General features: G+C 45.2%; 2 protein-coding genes across 3 annotated transcripts in view; one reads left to right on the top strand and one right to left on the bottom strand.

Annotated features, from left to right (window-relative positions):
• Positions 1-10,633, bottom strand: part of VARS2 (valyl-tRNA synthetase 2, mitochondrial) — an 86,564-nt gene extending 75,931 nt beyond the window's left edge. Inside the window, exons 1-2 of one of the 2 annotated variants that reach the window (XM_073598865.1) lie at positions 10,492-10,633; positions 7,354-7,518 (exon numbers count right to left, since the gene is read on the bottom strand). In XM_073598865.1, the coding sequence (XP_073454966.1) occupies positions 7,354-7,494 (141 nt within the window). In that variant the 5' untranslated portion in view covers positions 7,495-7,518; positions 10,492-10,633. The other variant, XM_073598866.1, reaches the window with a different exon arrangement.
• A 143-nt stretch (positions 10,634-10,776) lies between these two features.
• Positions 10,777-15,014, top strand: LOC141107838 (uncharacterized). The gene is made up of 2 exons (XM_073598861.1): positions 10,777-10,886; positions 12,109-15,014. The coding sequence occupies exon 2, from the start codon at positions 12,331-12,333 to the stop codon at positions 13,174-13,176; it is 846 nt and encodes a 281-aa protein (XP_073454962.1). The 5' UTR covers positions 10,777-10,886; positions 12,109-12,330; the 3' UTR covers positions 13,177-15,014.
• Positions 15,015-19,462: the final 4,448 nt, after the last annotated feature.

Below are 19,462 nucleotides of genomic sequence, written 5' to 3'. Positions count from 1 at the left end.
ACAGTTTTCGCAGTGCTTAACAAAATGAAGGCAGACATTACAGTTACATAACAATTTGGTACAAGAGGAATCAGAGGGCCCTGCTCATTAGAGCTTACAATCTAAAAAAAGAAGGGTCAATTGATACAAAATGTAATAGCTGTGGGGGATGAGCTGATGGACGAAGTAAAACAGTGTATTAGTTAGAAGCAGGATAGGCTTCTTTAAAGGAATCGTCTAAAGATGGATAGATTAGGGGACAGTCGGACAGATTGGGGTAGGGAGTTCCAAAGGATGGGAGAAGCTCTGGAGAAATCCCGGAGGCGAGGATGGGAGGAGGTGAAAAGGGAGCTAGAGAGCAGGAGGTCTTGGGAGGATCGAAGAGAGCGGCTTGGTTGGTAATTTGGGACTAGGTTAGTGATGTAGCTGGGGGCAGAGTTATGGATGACTTTGTAAATTATTGTTGGTACTTTGAATTTTATTCGTTGGGTGAGTGGAAGCCAGTGGAGGGATTGGCAGAGAGGGGTGGAGGACACTGAATGGTTGGTAAGGTGGATGAGTCTTGCAGCGGCATTCATTATGGACTGAAGGGGGGATAGTCTATGTAAAGGTAATCCAATGAGGAGGGAGTTGCAGTAGTCGAGGCGAGAGATATCCAGGGAGTGAATGAAAAGCTTGGTGGTGTCATTAGTTAAAAAGGGGCGTATTCTGGAAATGTTGCGGAGGCTAAGGCAGCATGATTTGCACAGGGATTGTATGTGGGCCTGAAAGGACAGTTCAGAGTCCAATGTTACCCCTAGCACCCTGGTATGTGGGGATGGACTGATAGATGTGCCTTTGATCTTGACAGAGAAGTCAGGGGAAGGAAATATTAAGAGCTCAGTTTTAGATAGATTCAGTTTGAGGAAGTGGTCTGACATCCAGGATGATATGTTTGTTAGTAAATCAGTGATGTGTGAGGAGATTGATGGGGTGAGCTGAGGGGCAGAGAGATAGATTTGGGTGTCATCAGCATATAAATGGTAGTGGAAGCCATGGGAGGCTATCAGCTGACCCAGGGAGGACGTGTAGATCAGGAATAGTAGAGGTCCAAGGACAGAACCTTGGGGGACCCCAACAGTAAGAGGAGTTGGAGAGGAGGAAGTGAAGTTGTAAGTGACACTGAAGGTGCGATGAGATAGGTAAGATTCGAACCAACGGAGAGTGCAGCCATGGAGACCAAGCAAATTGAGTTTTTTGAGGAGGAGGGGGTGGTCAACTGTATCAAAAGCAGCGGAAAGGTCCAAGAGTAAGAGTACAGAATAATGACCATTGGTTTTAGCTGTTAGTAAGTCGCTTGTGAGTTTTAGGAGGGCAATTTGTGGAGTGTTGTGGGCGAAAACCTGACTGAAGGGGATCAAGAAGGTCATTCTCAATGAGGTGGTTGCTCAGTCGGTTGTAGACTAAAGGTTCAAGGTGTTTCGAGGCAAAAGGGAGTAAAGAGATGGGTCTTAGGTTGTTAAAGTGGAGTTCTGCTTAAAAAAGAAAATTAAAAGTCAGCAGCTACAAATACTGCAGCTGCTGACTTTTAATAAATCGGACACTTACCTGTCCCAGGATCCAGCAATGCAGGGGAACGAAGCCCCGCTCGTCTCCCCCTCCTCTCTGCGGCACCGGCATTGTAACTGTGGGCACCCGGCTGTGGCTTCACAGCCAGGCACTCACTGCGCATGCGCGAGCCACGCACCGTTACTGGCCGGGCAATCATCTGGGACCTGTGACGTGTCCTAGATGATTGCCGAGAGGAAGGGGGGAGAGGTGATCTTCCTTCCAGTGCTGCCGTGCGCCAGGAGGAAATGGGAGCTGGGACCCTCTAAAAAGAGGGTATCGGCTCCCCACCCCAAAAAAAAAAAAATTACACGCCATTGGCTCTCCCTATCAGCGAACTGAGGAATGCTGTTTACTGGCACTTTCTGGTTCACGCAAAGATCAGCTGTGAGTGGTCACAGCTGATCACGTGACAAGAAGCCTTAAACAGAGGCTCCTTATCACGATCGGAGATGCCTGACACGCCGGGCTGTGCGCGCTGGCATGCTATCCTGCTGGACGTCATATGACGCCCAGTCAGGATAACAGAACAACTTCCCGCCCGTCTGCTATAGGCCGGACGGGAAGCGATTAAAGAATATGTAAATCCAACATTTCATATTCCATTTCATATATGCCTGCTATACCATGTACTTGTATGAAAAAGTATCCTGTCCTCTTTGTATTGCTTCCATTGTGTGAAATCCCTAGTGTTCCTGCCAGTCCTCTCCTTTTCTATCAAAAACTGACCACACTAAGCACGATAACACAACGTGGTAAGTTCTCTAGCTGTGCTGGGAACTCAGCCTGCTCTCCTCCAATGATTAGACTTCTCCTCCCCCCAGCTCTTATGCAGCTGAGAACAGTGTAAATGTGTGTAAAAGGGCAAAGGAGGTATTTATAATGTTTTTTTAATATCTACACACCAATGTTAAAGGTAATTGTTTGCAATCACTTTAAGCAGAGTTCCACCCAAAAATGGAACTTCCGCTGCCCGGATTCCTCCCCCCCCCCCCCGTTGTCACATTTGGCACCATTCAGGGGGGAGGGGGGAGCAGATATCTGTCTAATACAGGTATTTGCTCCCACTTCCAGCAAAAGATCGCTGCAGAATCCGCGGTAATCTACGGCATGTCCGGCCCCTCCTCCATCCCCCTGCTGTCTTCTGGGAGACACACAGGTCCCAGAAGACAGCAGCCAGTGAGGACGCGCAGCGCGACTCACGCACGCGCAGTAGGGAACCAGGCTGTGAAGCCGCAAGGCTTCACTTCCCGATTCTCTAACTAGCAATGTCGGTGCCCCCACCCGGAGCTGAGGGATGGGTCGGCTTTGGGTGAGGACATTGCGGGTTCCCTGGACAGGTAAGTGTCCTTATTTTAAAAATCAGCAACTGCAGTATTTGTAGCTGCTGACTTTTAATTATTATTTTTTTAGGCTGAAAACGCTTTAAGGCCTCTTTTACACTGCTGCCTGACAACACTCAGTTTTCAGGCATACAGGCTTTTTTTTTACTTGATCTAAATGTGAATATGCGCTGCATATCGTAGAGCTGCATAATTAATCGTTAAAAAAAAAACAAAAAAAAAAAAAATCGCAATCTCGATTCAACCCCCCTCACAATCTTAATCCGACATCTCCACAATTCGTGTAACAAGTGCAGAGCCATTCTCTGCTCAGAGCTGTCAAAAAAAAAAAAGCAGGCAAAGTTTTTTTCAACATTGCTCAGCACTGAGAGATAAAAAGAAACATTGTATTCATTTGGTTCTTTTAGATCAAAGGGATGAACTTCTGTCTGTGAATGAGGTCAGTTTAAAGACTAAGGCAGCGGTTCTCAACCTGGGGGTCGCGACCCCCTGGGGGGTCGATTGCCCATTCTCCAGGGGGTCGCGAATGCTGGCCGAGACAGACCCGAAGTTACTGCCTGAGTCCGTCCGTCTCGGCCAGCGAGATGTCACTTCCTGGAGAGGAGGGACTACACGGAAGTGACGTTCCGTCGCCGCCATCTTGGTACTCTCGTCTGCAGTAAGGCTTAGACTTAGAAGTCGGCAAGCGGACATCTTTGTACACCCACCGAAATCCGCTTGCTGCGGACGAGTGTACCAAGAGGGAGGCAACGAAACTTGCTGAAGAAGAAGAACACCTGTGACTTCTGGTAAGTCAGACACACAGGAAAAGCTGACAAGACAACATTTTTTTTATTATGGAGATATATATATATATATATATATATATATTGATGGGCACAGTGGCTGCATTTGATGGCACAGTTGCAGCGTTTTAATGGGGGTTTTTTTCTGATTGTTTCAGTTTGTTTGCGCCCCCACCACTGATTTATATATAAACGTTGCGGTTGATTCCTCAAAAGTGGTTATTCCGTGCCAGTGCTAGATACACAAAGTGTATAGCTTCCAAACATGTATCTAGCACTGGCACGGAATAACTACTTTTGAGGAACCAACTGGGACGTATATATATATATATATATACTACGTATATATATAAGAACACCTGTGACTTCTGGTAAGTCAGACACACAGGAAAAGCTGACAAGACAACATTTTTTTTATTATGGCGATTATATATATATATATATATCTCCATAATAAAAAAAATGTTGTCTTGTCAGCTTTTCCTGTGTGTCTGACTTACCAGAAGTCACAGGTGTTCTTATATATATACGTAGTATATATATATATACGTCCCAGTTGGTTCCTCAAAAGTAGTTATTCCGTGCCAGTGCTAGATACATGTTTGGAAGCTATACACTTTGTGTATCTAGCACTGGCACGGAATAACCACTTTTGAGGAATCAACCGCAACGTTTATATATAAATCAGTGGTGGGGGCGCAAACAAACTGAAACAATCAGAAAAAAACCCCCATTAAAACGCTGCAACTGTGCCATCAAATGCAGCCACTGTGCCCATCAATTGTCGCCACTGTGCCAGCAAACGCCGCCACTGTGCCATCAAATGCAGCCATTGTGCCCATCAATTGTCGCCACTGTGCCAGCAAACGCCGCCACTGTGCCATCAAATGCAGCCACTGTGCCCATCAATTGTCGCCACTGTGCCAGCAAACGCTTCCACTGTGCCATCAAACGCAGGAACTGTGCCCTTTAATTGTTGCCACTGTGCCAAACGCAGCCACTGTGCCCATTAATTGTCGCCACTGTGCCAGCAAACGTCGCCACTGTGCCCATCAATTGTCGCCACTGTGCCATCAAACACAGCCACTGTGCCCAACAATTGTCGCCACTGTGCCAGCAAATGCCGCCACTGTGCCCTTTAATTGTTGCCACTGTGCCAAGGGCAGCCACTGTGCCCATCAATTGTCGCCACTGTGCCAGCAAACGTTGCCACTGTGCCAGCAAACGTTGCCACTGTGCCAGCAAACGCAGCTACTGTGCCATCAAATGCAGCCACTGACCCCTTTAATTGTTGCCACTGTGCCAAACGCAGCCACTGTGCCCATAAATTGTCGCCATGGTGCCAGCAAACGTTGCCACCTGTGCCATCAAACGCAGCCACTGTGCCCTTTAATTGTTACCACTGTGCCAAACGCAGCCACTGTGCCAGCAAACGTCCCACTGTGCAGCCACTGTGCCCATCAATTGTTGCCACTGTGCCAGCAAACGCCGCCACTGTGCCAGCAAACGCGACCAGCAAAAATAATTTTACTGTTAGGGGTCCCCACAACTTGGGAAATTTTATCAAGGGGTCACGGCACTAGGAAGGTTGAGAACCACTGGACTAAGGCTTTTTCTGACACTTGTTGTTTACAAGTTAAAATCAGTATTTTTTGCTAAAAAATTACTTAGAACATTATATATATTTTTTTAGCAGAGACCCTAGAGAATAAAATGGCGGTTGTTGCAATATTTTATTTCACACTCTATTTTCGCATCGGTCTTTCAAACGCAATTTTTTGGGAAAAAAAAAATACACTTCAATGAATTAAAGTTAGCCCAATTCTTTTGTATAATATGAAAGATGATGTTACGCCAAGAATCTTGAGAGAATCGGGATCTTTATTCTAAGCAAAAAAAAATTGTGATTCTCATTTTATCCAGAATCGTGCAGCTCTAGTGAATAGATAAGTAAAAAATAAAATACAGAAATCTGAGTTACCGGTCTGTTTTTTTGCACGTATACATGCAAATACGTGCAAGTGATCTAAATACTAGGGATACACCGATAACTTTTCATCGCTGATACTCAGTAACGATACTTTGCAGTGTGATTTGCGTCCATAAAAAATGTATGGGCGCAAATTGTAGTGCAAAAAACTGCATGCGATTTTAACAAGAATGCAGCGCGATTTCTGTCCAAATAACATGCGGTTTCCTCACCGCTCCTGTGTGAACCCAAACTTGTCATAGTGATTTTGAGCCGGAGTTCACACAAGAGTGGGGAAACCTCTCTGTATTACAGGTTCCACCATCTCCAGCTCCCATGGTCTGCCTCTCCATTGGCTTTGTTCCTTCCAGCCTCCAGCGGTACGAGCCATCCTCTGGACCCACCCCCCCTGGTCCTACTGTACCAGATTGACGATCCCCCGCTATCAGCAAAGCTGCTTCACCGGTCCGGGGATTTGAAGCCTCTGCAGTTTTCTCTTCTGATTGGTCAGCGCCGTCCAGGTGACAGCGCTGACCAATTAGGATCCCTGTAGTCCGTACTGTCAGCACTATAAGGAGATGGCTCAAACCACTGGAGCCTGGGGGGGGAGAAAGCCGCTGGAGGTTGGGGGGGGACGGGGGGACAAAGCCATGGGAGAGGCAGGAGGCGCTGTAGCCGCAGATGTCCACAGTTGGATGGGAGCTGGTGGAACCCGTCATGCAGGGAGGTTTCCCGCACCTTTTCCTGTGTGAACTTTACTATGACAAGTCTGGGTTTACACAGGACCGCTGCGGGAAAACGCATGTGATTTGGACAGAAATCACACTGCATTCCTGTTCAAATCGCATGCAATTCTTTGCAGTGTGATTTGAGCCCATTCATTTTGTATAGAAGCAAATCACACCGCAAAGTATCGGTTTCAGTATCGGGATCATTGTCACAAGTACTCGTGAAAATACTCCATCGGTGCATCCCTAATACAAATCATACTTGGATTTTTTCTGCCAGTTATGTCTGATGCTCATACCTCACTACAGTGTGCAAGAGGCCTTAAAGTGACACTACCATGAGGGCTGTATGGGGGGGTTACCATTGTTGGCCACAAAGAAAATGCTAGTTGCCTGGCTGCTCCTGACATAAGTATTTTAGGGTCAAAGACCAGGTAGAAGTAAATAAGGGCCAATAAAAAGTCAGAATGCTTTAGCTCTATATTTCCAGGTCAGCGACTCAGACAGTACTGAAGCCAAATTATCAGTATGACAGCCAGGGAATGATCATTTTAATAAGAGTGATCAGAATTTTCAGCCCATGTGATTTTCCTATGAATGAGTCCATTTAAAGTCACTCAGCACACAGAGATTGTGGCTTCTGATGGAAACTACAAGTATATATTTCAGTACATAATTCACCAGCATGGCCCACGTATAACCATTAAGAAACTTGCCCTGAGAAATACCATGTAATGCCATGAAATACCATGTAACCATGGTAACCATGGATGGAGATCTTGTAGACAGGAAGCGATTGTAAAGAGGCTGCAGGAAATCAGCAAAGCAGAGATTCAATAAGGGATAAAAAAAAAAAAAAAATTATTTAACCATGGCAATTGTTTATGAAACAAAGCACTTTAGCAAACTAAAACTAGGGTGCATGTCTTCTTTTGGGAAAACATTGTGTCATGCTACCTTACCCGAGCAGCGCCCTCTTCCTGCTGAACTCGTTGCTTTTGCCTCCGCTCGTCCCGCTTGATGCGCTCTGTGATGTTGGCGATGCCCCTGCGGGGCAATCTTCCAGCAGCATTATGACTTGTGTCAAGAAGGAGGCGGAGCATGGTATGGGAGAGGAATGTGGAGACCTGGAGAGGATCAATGGTGAAACATTATTATAGAGAGGCCAACATTTATTCCTATGGTGCTGATAACACTAAATTTGTATTATGATTTATTAGGGAAACTCAGATTATATAAACACAAATGTAGGAACATATTACAGATTTATAGAACACTGTCCTCTTCGGAGGCTCTATAGTCTATACAATGGTATATAGAATAGAATTTCCTTACTAGAGGTTTGTAAAGGATCATTTTTTTTTTTAATAACAAACATGTCATACTTACCTGCTCTGTGTAAGGGTTTTGCACGGAGCGGCCCTGATCCTCCTTTTCTGGTGTACCCTGCCGGCGCTCCTGGCTCCTCCTCTTCATTGGGTGCCCCACGGAGAGCTGCTTTTCTTGGGGGCACCCATGCGGGCACGCTCACGAGTACAGCTGCTGCATCCATTGACAAAGACAGCAGGACTCGGCCCCGCCCTGACTCCCGTGTCACTGGATTTGATTGACAGAAGCAGGAGCCGATGGCTCCTGCTGGTATCAGTCTATCCAATGAGGACCCGAGACAGCGGCTGGAGCTGCTGGGCTTGTGCTCGTCGCTGCAACGATCGAATTCAGTTAAGAAAAAGGGGGGCTCTGGGGGGGGGGGGGGGCTGCTGCAGCACAGAAGGTTTTTCACCTTCATGCATAGAATGTATTAAGGTGAATAACCCTGAGACCTTACAACTCCTTTAAACACTTAGTAATCCACATATACATAAAAACGTCCTGTCTGCGAGTGTTTAGTACAAGCCCATTGCTGCGGCCATGATCTTGGTAGTTTATTTTTCAGCTGGCAATTGGCTGCTATTTTTAGCGCTAAAACGCCTGAAAAGTGCCCCAGTGTGAACGGGGTCTTCAGAGTACACAGGAACTCTGGTGCTACAAGTATTGCGCTCACTCTTGTGTGCAGCGATATGTACCATGTGTATCACAATTGATGCTTTCATGCAGAGGTGTCCCCGAATCTTGCATTTACTTTCGTATGTGCGTGTATGTGGGGGTCTCAAATTTTTTTTCGGGGGGGGGGGGTTTAAGTGTTTGGGTGGAACTTTAACTTTTTACAACTTTTCTTACTTAACCTTTTTTTTTCATCACATAGGGGACAAAAAGTTCCCCATGTGATCATTTTTTGGCGACGGATTCTCTTTAATGGAACACCGGGGGTCTAAAAGACCCTGCATGTCTCACCTGCCTCCCCATACAGGCTGGGAGAAAGTGACAGGGGGAATGTAGAATGTCACTTCCGGGTCAGCAATAAGAAAGGGAGGAGACTGGATGGATGTTAACTCGCTCCCTCCCCTCAGTGGCACCCGCCATGCCAGTGCCAGGCAAGAGGAGCCTGGGCTACATGGTGGGGACGAGCATGGGTGGGGTGGTCTCAGGGCCGGTGCTACCACTAGGCAAACTAGGCAGCTGCCTAGGGCGCCCGGCCACTGGTGTTCCTACTCTCTTCAGCAAGCAACTAAGTCTCATCATCAGCAGGCAGCCACCGCTTCGTTTGCACACAGTGTCAGAGGTGCAGCGGCGGTGGAGGAGGACTGTGTCTGTGTCCCAATTTCCGAATAAATGGAAGCAAGCAAACATTCATTGATGTGCACGGTTAGGCTGCATTTGATGGGCCGCTGGTGAGGCTGCATTTGATGGGCGCTGGTGAGGCTGCATTTGATGGGGCGCTGGTGAGGCTGCATTTGATGGGGCGCTGGTGAGGCTGCATTTGATGGGGCGCTGGTGAGGCTGCATTTGATGGGGCGCTGGTGAGGCTGCATTTGATGGGGCGCTGGTGAGGCTGCATTTGATGGGGCGCTGGTGAGGCTGCATTTGATGGGCGCTGGTGAGGCTGCATTTGATGGAGCGCTGGTGAGGCTGCATTTGATGGGGCGCTGGTGAGGCTGCATTTGATGGGGCGCTGGTGAGGCTGCATTTGATGGGGCGCTGGTGAGGCTGCATTTGATGGGGCGCTGGTGAGGCTGCATTTGATGGGGCGCTGGTGAGGCTGCATTTGATGGGGCGCTGGTGAGGCTGCACTTGATGGGGCGCTGGTGAGGCTGCACTTGATGGGGCGCTGGTGAGGCTGCACTTGATGGGGCGCTGGTGAGGCTGCACTTGATGGGCACTTTATTAAAAAAGGTGAGGTTTACATGTGCAGGGAAAAGGGGGTGAGGTCAGGGGTGGAGCCAGTGGGGGGGCAGCAAAATGAGGTTTCGCCTAGGGTGTCAAAAATCCTTGCACCAGCCCAGGGTAGTCTTCAGTTACTGTGGATGTGTGCAGAGCCACCCAATCGCTTCTGACAGCCAGCAGTCAGGTTGTAGGATGTACAGACATTCATGGTGGTTGTAGGGACTGGGTATGTGTAAAACTCCCCACTGTCAGGTCTATACAACATACTGAGCTGGTAGTAAAAGGGTTAAGCTCTGGTCTAATGAGGCTGTGCACAGTGCAATGTCTGGGAGGAAAGTGCAGGAACATCTTTTGTACTGAATGAAGGACACCCCAAGCTCATCTCTAATCCAAAGATTCTGCCTGAAGGTCTTTTTCTACCACTAGATGATCTCAGTCTGATGGCCAGCATAATTTAACCCACTTCCTCTGAGCCCAGGTCATCTGATCTCCCCCCCAAGCCTGTGACTGGACAGTGAAAGGAGAAGCAGCACAGTGCTGAACTCATCTCTGTGTCACTCTGCTTTATCCTCCTCTCAGCATGCACCTTGTGCTCCTTCCAGTCTGAGCTCTGCTGTACAGGGACTGATATCAGTCACATTCGGGTATTTGCAGTGCTTGGGCTAATGATTACAGAACTGTACCTAAAATCTGATTGGCTGTTTTGTTTCACCAGGAAAAATTGCATTTTAAACCCATCTCTGTGTTGACAGGTTCTCTTGGTTCACGTCTCTGCTTTTCCTATCTGTTCCTCTCAGTCACAGCCAACCCAGCTCTACTCCCCTCCAGCCCGGGCTGACCTTGCCTCTGCCTCCCCGGCATGGAGACCCAACACGAGCCACTCAGCGCTGTCAGCAGAAAACCGGAAACACAGCGTGCATTCAAGCACCGGCCTCCACCAATCAACGAGCGAGCCAGACGCCCGGAAACATGGTGCGCGTTCCAGCTGCGTGCTGCACCAATCGTGGAGCAGGGAAAGGAAACCCGGAAATAAAGCGTGCGTTCCAGCAGCGACTTTCACCAATCACAGGCGGGTATCACAACTATTGAGCCAATCACTGCGCGACTATCTTACCACTGACCTTGCAGACACCGCCTATATTTTCTGTACACCAATTATTTTCCAGGCTAATCTTAGGGAAAGGTTAGAGCGTAGTAGAAGAATTGCATGCGCTGGCCATTAGTTTGTATGGAGGTGAGTTGTGTCTCTGCCCTTTCCCCAGAATTGCATGATCTGATCATTAGTTTGTATGGAGGTGAGTTGTGTCTCTGCCCTTTCCCCAGAATTGCATGATCTGATCATTAGATTGTATGGAGGTGAGTTGTGTCTCTGCCCTTTCCCCAGAATTGCATGGTCTGATCATTAGATTGTATGGAGGTGAGTTGTGTCTCTGCCCTTTCCCCAGAATTGCATGGTCTGATCATTAGATTGTATGGAGGTGAGTTGTGTCTCTGCCCTTTCCCCAGAATTGCATGATCTGATCATTAGATTGTATGGAGGTGAGCTGTGTCTTTCCCCTCAACCGGCACATAAGAGGTAAGAGCAAACGCTGCCATTCCTGGAGGGTCAGGTACAGATCAATGAATTACATAATGTAATAAAAAGAACATGCAGATTATTATATTATATAAAGTAGATGTAAACCCAATCACTACAATTTCATACAAGCTGTAAATTTGTAAAAGAGACTGCTATGTATTATTTATTTCAGTGTTGCCAGCACTGGGGTATAATAAAGTCCTTGGAGTGTATTTATAAAATAGTACATAGCTGTGTGAAAATTCAATTGAATGTTCTCATGCTGTGTAGTCTCTGCAGGCCATATATATGATTGGGGAAAATACTGCATTACGGCCACTAGATGGTGCTGGGGAGTACGATCATTTTCTTATGATGGTCTACACCACCTAGTGGCCATAATGCAGTATTTTCCCTATTAACACATTTGACCCACAGAGCCAGGGAACATTTGATTTTGCCCCATTCAAACAGAACACAGTTGCGTGCAGTTTCCATGGATGAACAGCTATTTAAGTTTTTGGGGGTTTTTTTTATAAATATGCGCAGAAGGCCGTCATTCGGGCACACAAAGAATGGCCTGGTGCTGTAAGCTAAGCATGCGCAGCTCAGATTACAGTACAGGGATTGCTTTAAGCAGGCAGGTAGATTTTTTTTTAGCTTTATTGCAGAAGAGACCTTGCATTTCTCAATCAATTGCTAGATTTTTTTTTTATTTGCTATATTTATTTGCTTTCTGCAAAAGTGGAATCCTCATTTAAAAAGTTCTCCTATCTCCCTTATCACCGTCACTGGGGGACATTCTAACCCCTTTCTAGTCTATCCAAAGCTAAAACAAAAATTCCAGCTGAATTTCTCAAAATCATTTCTAACAATCTTCTCTAATTTGTTTCTGCAGATCATGAACAAAAAAATCTTAAGAATGAAATCCTCGATGGAAGTACCTGAGTTAATATGCTTGTGACTGTAACCCACAAGGCAAAGACAATGTTGGTGATCCATATTTCACTAATTTGGAGCCACCATCTACTTGTCCTGTCAAGCAAGAACATTAAATACTTCCCTTAGAAGTGTTCTACGGTATATAAAAAGTGAACTAAAAATCTGGGGTATCAAAAAAATGAACATGAATTCCGACTGTAGTGTAAGTTATGATCCTGAGAACGCAGAAAAAAATGTAAAGCGATTAAAAAAATTGACTGGGAGAAAGGTGGACAGTGAATTTGACTTCAAACCCTCTAAGAATCGCAGCATTGACAAGCGTGTGAATGAAGTCAAGGAACCAACTAAGGCTGTTGAAGGCAAGAAGGAGAAACAACGGTTTACATGTTCATTGTGCAAGAAGACCTTCAAACAAGCTGGCCATTACAGGAGACACAAAGCCCTCCATGCCGGAAAGATATTCTATAAATGTGCTGAGTGCAAAAAAGGCTTCCGAGACAAGGCGGAACTGGACCGGCACTTGAGGACTCATACGGGAGAAAAGCCTTTTAAATGTTCAGAGTGCGGGAAACCGTTTTCCATCAAGTCCCACCTTACTGTCCACATAAGATCCCACACAGGGTTGAAGCCCTTCACCTGTTCCGAGTGCGGGAAACAGTTTGTCAGCAAGGTCCACCTTACTGTCCATGAGATGACCCACACTGGGGTGAAGCCTTTTGCCTGCCCCCAATGTAAACTGAGCTTTGCTTATTCATCATGTTTGAAGAGACACCAAAAAATTCACGAAGGGGAGAAGCCACACAAGTGCCCTGAGTGTCTGAAAAGTTTCGGTCGGAAGACTCATCTTGATAGGCACTTAAGAATCCACACTGGGGAGAGACCCTTCAAGTGTGAAAAGTGCAGGAAGAGGTTCGGCAGGAAGTCTATTCTGACAGTGCACTATAGAACTCACAACCAAATGAAAATTCCAAATGTGGAAACCAATGAATCTTCCGGTACAACGGATGACTCGGATGATTGGTGATATGAAAAGGCCGATTCAGGGGTCATGTGATGCTTGGAATGGTGGCACAATTGTAGGGGTGGTGGAGTACTGATACTCAAAGATATATTGGTTATGGTGGGGGTCAGCAACCTGTAGATCGCGCTCTGGTCTTGCTGACCCACCATCCTAGAGCATCAAACAGAGTGCAATGCAGAGGGACTACTAATGCCGCAGGCTTTTCGACCGGACTGGTCCGACGGACTGTTGGCGGATTTCCAACGGACTTTCCCAACGAACAATCTTGCGTACATATGATCACACCAAAGTCCGACGGATTCGTACGCGATGACGTACGACCGGACTAAAATGAGGAAGTTGATAGCCAGTAGCCAATAGCTGCCCTAGCGTCGGTTTTTGTCCATCGGACTTTTCAATAGGAACTGAGTCCGGCGGAGTTCCGACGTAAAGATTTGAAACATGTTCCAAATCTAAAGTCCGTCAGATTTTCGACCGAAAAAGTCCGCTGCAGGTCCGATGAAGCCCACACACGGTCGGATTGTCTGCCGGACCAGTCCGGTCGAACAGTCCGCTCGTGTGTATGCGGCATTAGAGCTGTAGTAGGGAGCAAAAGCTGCATAAGCCAATGTCTCCTCTGTAGTGCTGCCTCCTGTCCCATGTGGTGTGGCCCCATTTACTTGAAATGGCAGGTGGTAGCATGCACCAAAAGCAACAGGGGGTTTAATTCATGCTGCGGCATGTGTACACCTTTTGGCTGCTGCCTCAGCTTTAATCAGGCTACTAGCAGGCTTTAGTACTACTTGATGCTTATTGAAAGCCTGTAGAAGCCTGCTAGCTGCTTTTTTAAAGTGGCAATCAGCATTAGGGTCTGTGCCTAACATTTTCAAAGAGGATCTGATGGGCACTTTAATCCTAGGTTCACATCTCTGCGTGTTTGTGGGCCACGTTTGCGTGGGCCCGGCAGTCCATTCATTTCAATGGGCCGCCGTGCCTGTGTCTCCACAAAAAAAAAAAAAAAAAAAAGGTGCATACACCTTTTCAAAAACGCAGCCACAGGAAAATCGCATACCGTTTTTTACCATGCGATTTCCCCGTGGTTCCAGCCCTGTGCATTGTGGCAGAGCAGTGCGCTTTCACTTAAAGGTTTAGAGAATGGTGTTTGAAGCTTGCCTTAAACCAAAAAAAAAGTTTGAACCTTTTAGATGATTTTACAGGATCTTAAAACATTGACCATCTTGGAATAATTAGCTTTTACAAAGTGAAAACTGATGACTAGCAGAGAGAACTTAGTTCTGCTTTTTATATCTTCGGATATGCCCTGCTCAGTCAGGTACATAAAGGCTTTTTTGAGGGATCGGGGATTTGCTAGAAAGTGATCAAAACTTACTCGGTGACCAAATTTAGGGCCTTAAACAGGGAGGTTCTGAGCACTGCTTCTGCATAAGTGATTTCGTTTAGAAGAACCGGTCATGATTGTAATATGGCAGTTGCCATTGCTGGCTTCCCTTGTATGTATGTATGTACACTCAATGTTGTGACTTTTACATTTTTTTTATTATTGTATTTTTTTTTTTTTTTTTTTTTTTAATGAAGCCCAGGGAATTGATACATTTGGGGTTGACTGAATATTTGGCACATTCTATGGTTGCAATTCAGATAATATTTGGTCTGAAAAAAGTGATCTGCTTTTTTAAAATTAGAACTGGGGGGGGGGGAGTGCCTTATTTTCAGGAGCCTTGAAAAAGTCCCCAATAAGCTACTGACTAGAAATGAAATATATTGTTTTTAAATCAACTTGTGGTGTGTCATTGCTTTTTTTGAATGTGAAAACTTAAACAACAATAGAGGCCAGGATGGAGAGGGATACTTCAAACTGGATATTTATTCTTTTTTAAAGGCCCAGTTCACACTATTTTGCTTCTGTACATGCGTTGGGGCCAGGGGCGTATCATGAAATGAGTGGGCCCGTGCGCAATATAAAAAGTGGGCCCTAGGCACGGAAAAAAAAAATGTGTAGCGCACCGCTGTGAAAAATGGGCGTGGCTTAAATTGCGCTTTAATGTTTGGTGTGGCTAAATGGGGTGTGGTTTAATGGAGTCGGGGTGACTTACCTAGTGCAGAATGCAGTAATGTTAAATAGGGAATGTACAGTGCGGAGTCTATGGTGGTGGGTAGTATGTGCAGGAGAGGAGTGGGGTGTGTATAATGGTGGGTATTATGTTCAGGATTGTGTCAGTAGTGCAGTGGACTTTGTCAGTAGTTTTTTATATTTTTATTTTATTATTTTTTTAAATTTTTTAGTTTAATTTTTTCAAAATGCTTTTTGGCGGCCAGTAAGTGGTGTCACTAGGGCAGTGGACGGTGTCAGTAGAGCAATGGACAGTGTCAGAATTTTGTTTTCGTTTTATTTTTTACAATTTTAGTTTTTAAATTTATTTCTTACAATTTATTTTTGTTAAAAAGATTATTCACAATGATTGAGAGGGGGGGGGGGGGGGTTTGGACAGTGTCAGTAAGGCAGTGGACGGCGTCAGTCTTTTTTTTATTTTTTATCTATTATTTTTTCACTATTATTATTATTATTATTATAATTATTATTTATTTTTTTATATTTCTCCTAATTTTTTTTATAGTGCTTCTGGGGAAGGGGTATGAGGCAGTGGATGCGGTGTCAGTAAGGCAGAGGTTGGTGTTTATTTTTGTATGTATTTTTAATTTTTTACCATTTTTAATTTTGTTTTTAGTTTTATTTTTTATTTTTTTTGTTGGGGGGGAGGGGTGTCAGTAGAGTAGAGGGGTGTCAGGGAGGCGGGCGGAGGAGGAGGACACAGCGGGTCGGAGGAGCAGAGAAGGAGGAGGAGAATGGGGGAGCGGCGGAGGAGGAGGAGGAGGGCACAATGGGCTGGAAGAGAACACCGGGAGTGGAGGAGGAGGATATGGAGAACAGCCCAGGAGAATCGGTGCGGCGGGAGGGACAGCTGCAAGCACTGATAGCCGCAGGAGGGAGAGAAGGAGAAGCGGCAGTCATGCAGGGAAATCGGTGCTTACAGCTGTCCCCGCATCGGTCACCCCCAGCTGTGAACCAAGGGACAATTATCTATGTGTGCAGGGTGGGTCACAGTGGGCCCCCCTCCCCTCGGAGGCCCGTGTGAAGTGAACACCCTGCACCCATGGAGGTTATGCCACTGGTCGGGGCAATGCAGTGCCATTTGTTTTAGGCTTGCACCTTTTTTGGTGCATTAGACAGCCCATTCCGATCATTGGATTGCTGTAAAGTGATAGTAAACACACACTGTTTAAATTACATTATCCCTTTTATTTCTGTATCTGTATATGGATAATGGCACTGTAATTATTTTGATTAAAAAAAAAAACATGTAAGTACTGTCTTTCCTAAGAGATATACAGCTGTCACGTGACCCAGCTCTTTCCCAATCTGTCTGCAGGCAAACCGTATCAGAAGAGGCTTCTAGTCCTCTGCTGCAGGTCACACAATAAAAAAAAAAAAAAAGCCTTTGTGTAAAGAGCATAGCATATATCATGAGGGACTCCATTTTAATTCTAAGACACCATCTTATGTTTTACAGGAAAATTGAAAAAAACTCAAATATGAGTTTCAACTGAAATCCACATGCTGTTATCTATAGAAATGTCTTCTCAGGGTTATATATACATTTAAATATAGCTAGAATGTAGAGTTTGTCCTAGCTTGTGTTTGTTCTAGATAAGATAAATTCATTCCTCTGTTTAAGAATACATATATACTCTTATAGTGAAAGTGATGCAAGATTTTGTCTTATGACACCAGCTAATAGGTAAATATTAACTGAACCTATTTTCATTTCAATGACACGTATAAGTTTTAGTAAAACTCCTCCCATCCCCTCAACTGCAACAATACTGTAATTTTTTTGCATTACAATTAGATATCTTTAAAAGTGGACAAGCAAACCTGTCACCTGTGTCACATTATTGATATCTCCAGGCCTGGGGGTCTACGGAGATCTTCCTGCCTTACCTGAACCTACCTGGGTGGTCTTAGAAGCCGAAATTCCCTACACTTTGAAATACAGAGTAAAAATAAAAAAAATGAATATCCATAAATTGCTTTAAAAATTGTCAAACAAATCTACATTTGAAATCAAATCTTTATTATTCTTTGGAAATAACATGGTGGGGTTGATTTCTGCCATTCACAGGCTGTGTCTTAGAATAAGAGGGAGGTGAAGTCTCTATCAATCTACATGTAATATCCCGCCCCCATTGTGTTTAGCTGGTTAGTGGGCATGAAGTAGAAGGGAAGGAGTGAGCTGTCATTTACCACTCTGTATACACCCACATGTGTGACACTATAGTCACATGGGCTGCACAGATGTGATCAGGAGGAAATGCTTAGCATAAAAATACCCTGAAAACTGAGCATGTGCATTAGCTGTCAACACTGCTCTGAAAAATCCTTAACTGTAGTGGGGACATGGACAGGAGGGGGAGAAAGAACAGCAGAATCTCATAGTGACTGAGTGAGTATGAACAGCATGTAATACAACATTTATTGATAGTTTTTAATGACACTTTAACTGCATGCCGACCAGCCGCCGTCATTTTTACTGCGGCAGGTTGGCACGATCCGTCGTAGCTATACGTCAGCTCGTGGGATCGGGATAGCAGGCGCGTGCACACGCCCGTTGCACTGCGGGGGTGCCGATGCTCGTGGCCGACGATCGCGGGCACGAGAGGCAGAACACGGAACCGTGTGTGTAAACACACAAATCCGTGCTCTGCTCTGTGAGGAATGACAGATCGTGTGTTTCTAATAGCTAGGAACCACGATCTGTCACTTCCTCTAGTCAGTCCCCTCCCCCTTCAGTTAGAAACACGTAACAGGGAATACAGTTAACCCCTTGATCACCCCCTAGTATTAACTCCTTCCCTGCCAGTGACCTTTTTACAGTAATCGGTGCATTTTTATAGCACTGATCGCTGTATTAATGCCAATGGTCCCAAAAATGTGTCAAAAGTGTCCGCCATAATGTCGCAGTCCTGATTAAAAATTGCAGATCACCGCCATTACTAGTAAAAAAAAAAATATAATAAAAATGCTATAAATCTATCCCCTATTTTGTAGACGCTATAACGTTTGCGCAAACCAATCAATATACGCTTATTGCTATATTTTTATTTTTTTTTTTACCAAAAATATGTAAAAGAATACATATCGGCCTAAACTGAGAAAAAATTTAGCTTTTTTAAAAAAAAAAAAAAAAATGGGGATATTTATTATGTGTTTTTTTTCAAAATTGTCGCTCTTTTTTTTTTGTTTATAGCATAAAAACTAAAAACCGCAGAGGTGATCAAATACCAACAAAAGAAGCTCTATTTGTGGGGAAAAAAAGGACGTCAATTTTGTTTGGGTGCAGCGTCGCACGACAGCGCACTTGTCGGTTAAAGCCACGCAGTGCTGAATCGCAAAAAACGGCCCGGTCATTCAGCAGCCAAATCTTCCAGGGCTGGAGTGGTTAAAGAGTAGCATTGAGATATTCAGAGCACCACTGGATTCTGCAGCCTGAAAATGATTAGGTTTGGTTTCTTCAGAACTTTCAAGATCTGGGTCTGTGGCCTTTGTCCGCTGATGGTAGGCTTCCATTTCTTGCAAATAATTCTGTAACTGTTCCCCTTCTAATCTGCTATGTTCCGGTGTTCTGACAAAATGTAGAACCCAGCAGAATATCGAACCTCGTCACTTCCTGTGACGTGTAATCAGCTGTTTTAGAAAACCACACGCGCTGTGCATGCATGTGCACAGTGCGTCATCACTGACGTCAGGACACTGCATGTCAAATTCCTGGACCGACGGCCATCTTGCTACACCCTGCACTCGGCTGTACTAAGGCTGCAGTCAGAAGGCGCTAGCTGACATATTTTTACACCCACGCAAGTCTTGCATTTCAGACTTATTTTTTACAGTAAACTCCGCTTATATAGTGCACAACAGTATCTACAAGTCCCTAACACTATTTTCATGTTGAATTTTTAAAAGCAGCGGTGTTCTGTCAGATTAGCAAACCTGTCAGATGTGCAGGATTGCCACTGCTTTTAAAATTAAACGTCAAAACAGTATCAGGGACTTGTAAATACAGTTTATCACTATATAAGCGAAGTTTAGTGTTCTAAATAAGTCTGAAATGCAAGACTTGGGTGGGTGTAAAAAGATGTCTGCTAGCGTCTTCAGCCAGCAGGCTTAGTACTGCCGAGTGCGGGGTGTAGCAAGATGGCTGTCGGTGGAGGAATTTGACATGCAGTGTCCTGA

The sequence above is a fragment of the Aquarana catesbeiana genome, linkage group LG09, assembly GCF_042186555.1.
Source record: "Aquarana catesbeiana isolate 2022-GZ linkage group LG09, ASM4218655v1, whole genome shotgun sequence".
NCBI classification, from domain to species: domain Eukaryota; kingdom Metazoa; phylum Chordata; class Amphibia; order Anura; family Ranidae; genus Aquarana; species Aquarana catesbeiana.
This window is presented reverse-complemented; position numbering and strand designations above follow the sequence as displayed.

What these genes read in the sequence shown, in the direction of transcription:
- LOC141107838 (XM_073598861.1), top strand. Translation starts at nt 12,331, where the DNA reads ATGAACATGAATTCCGACTGTAGTGTAAGTTATGATCCTGAGAACGCA.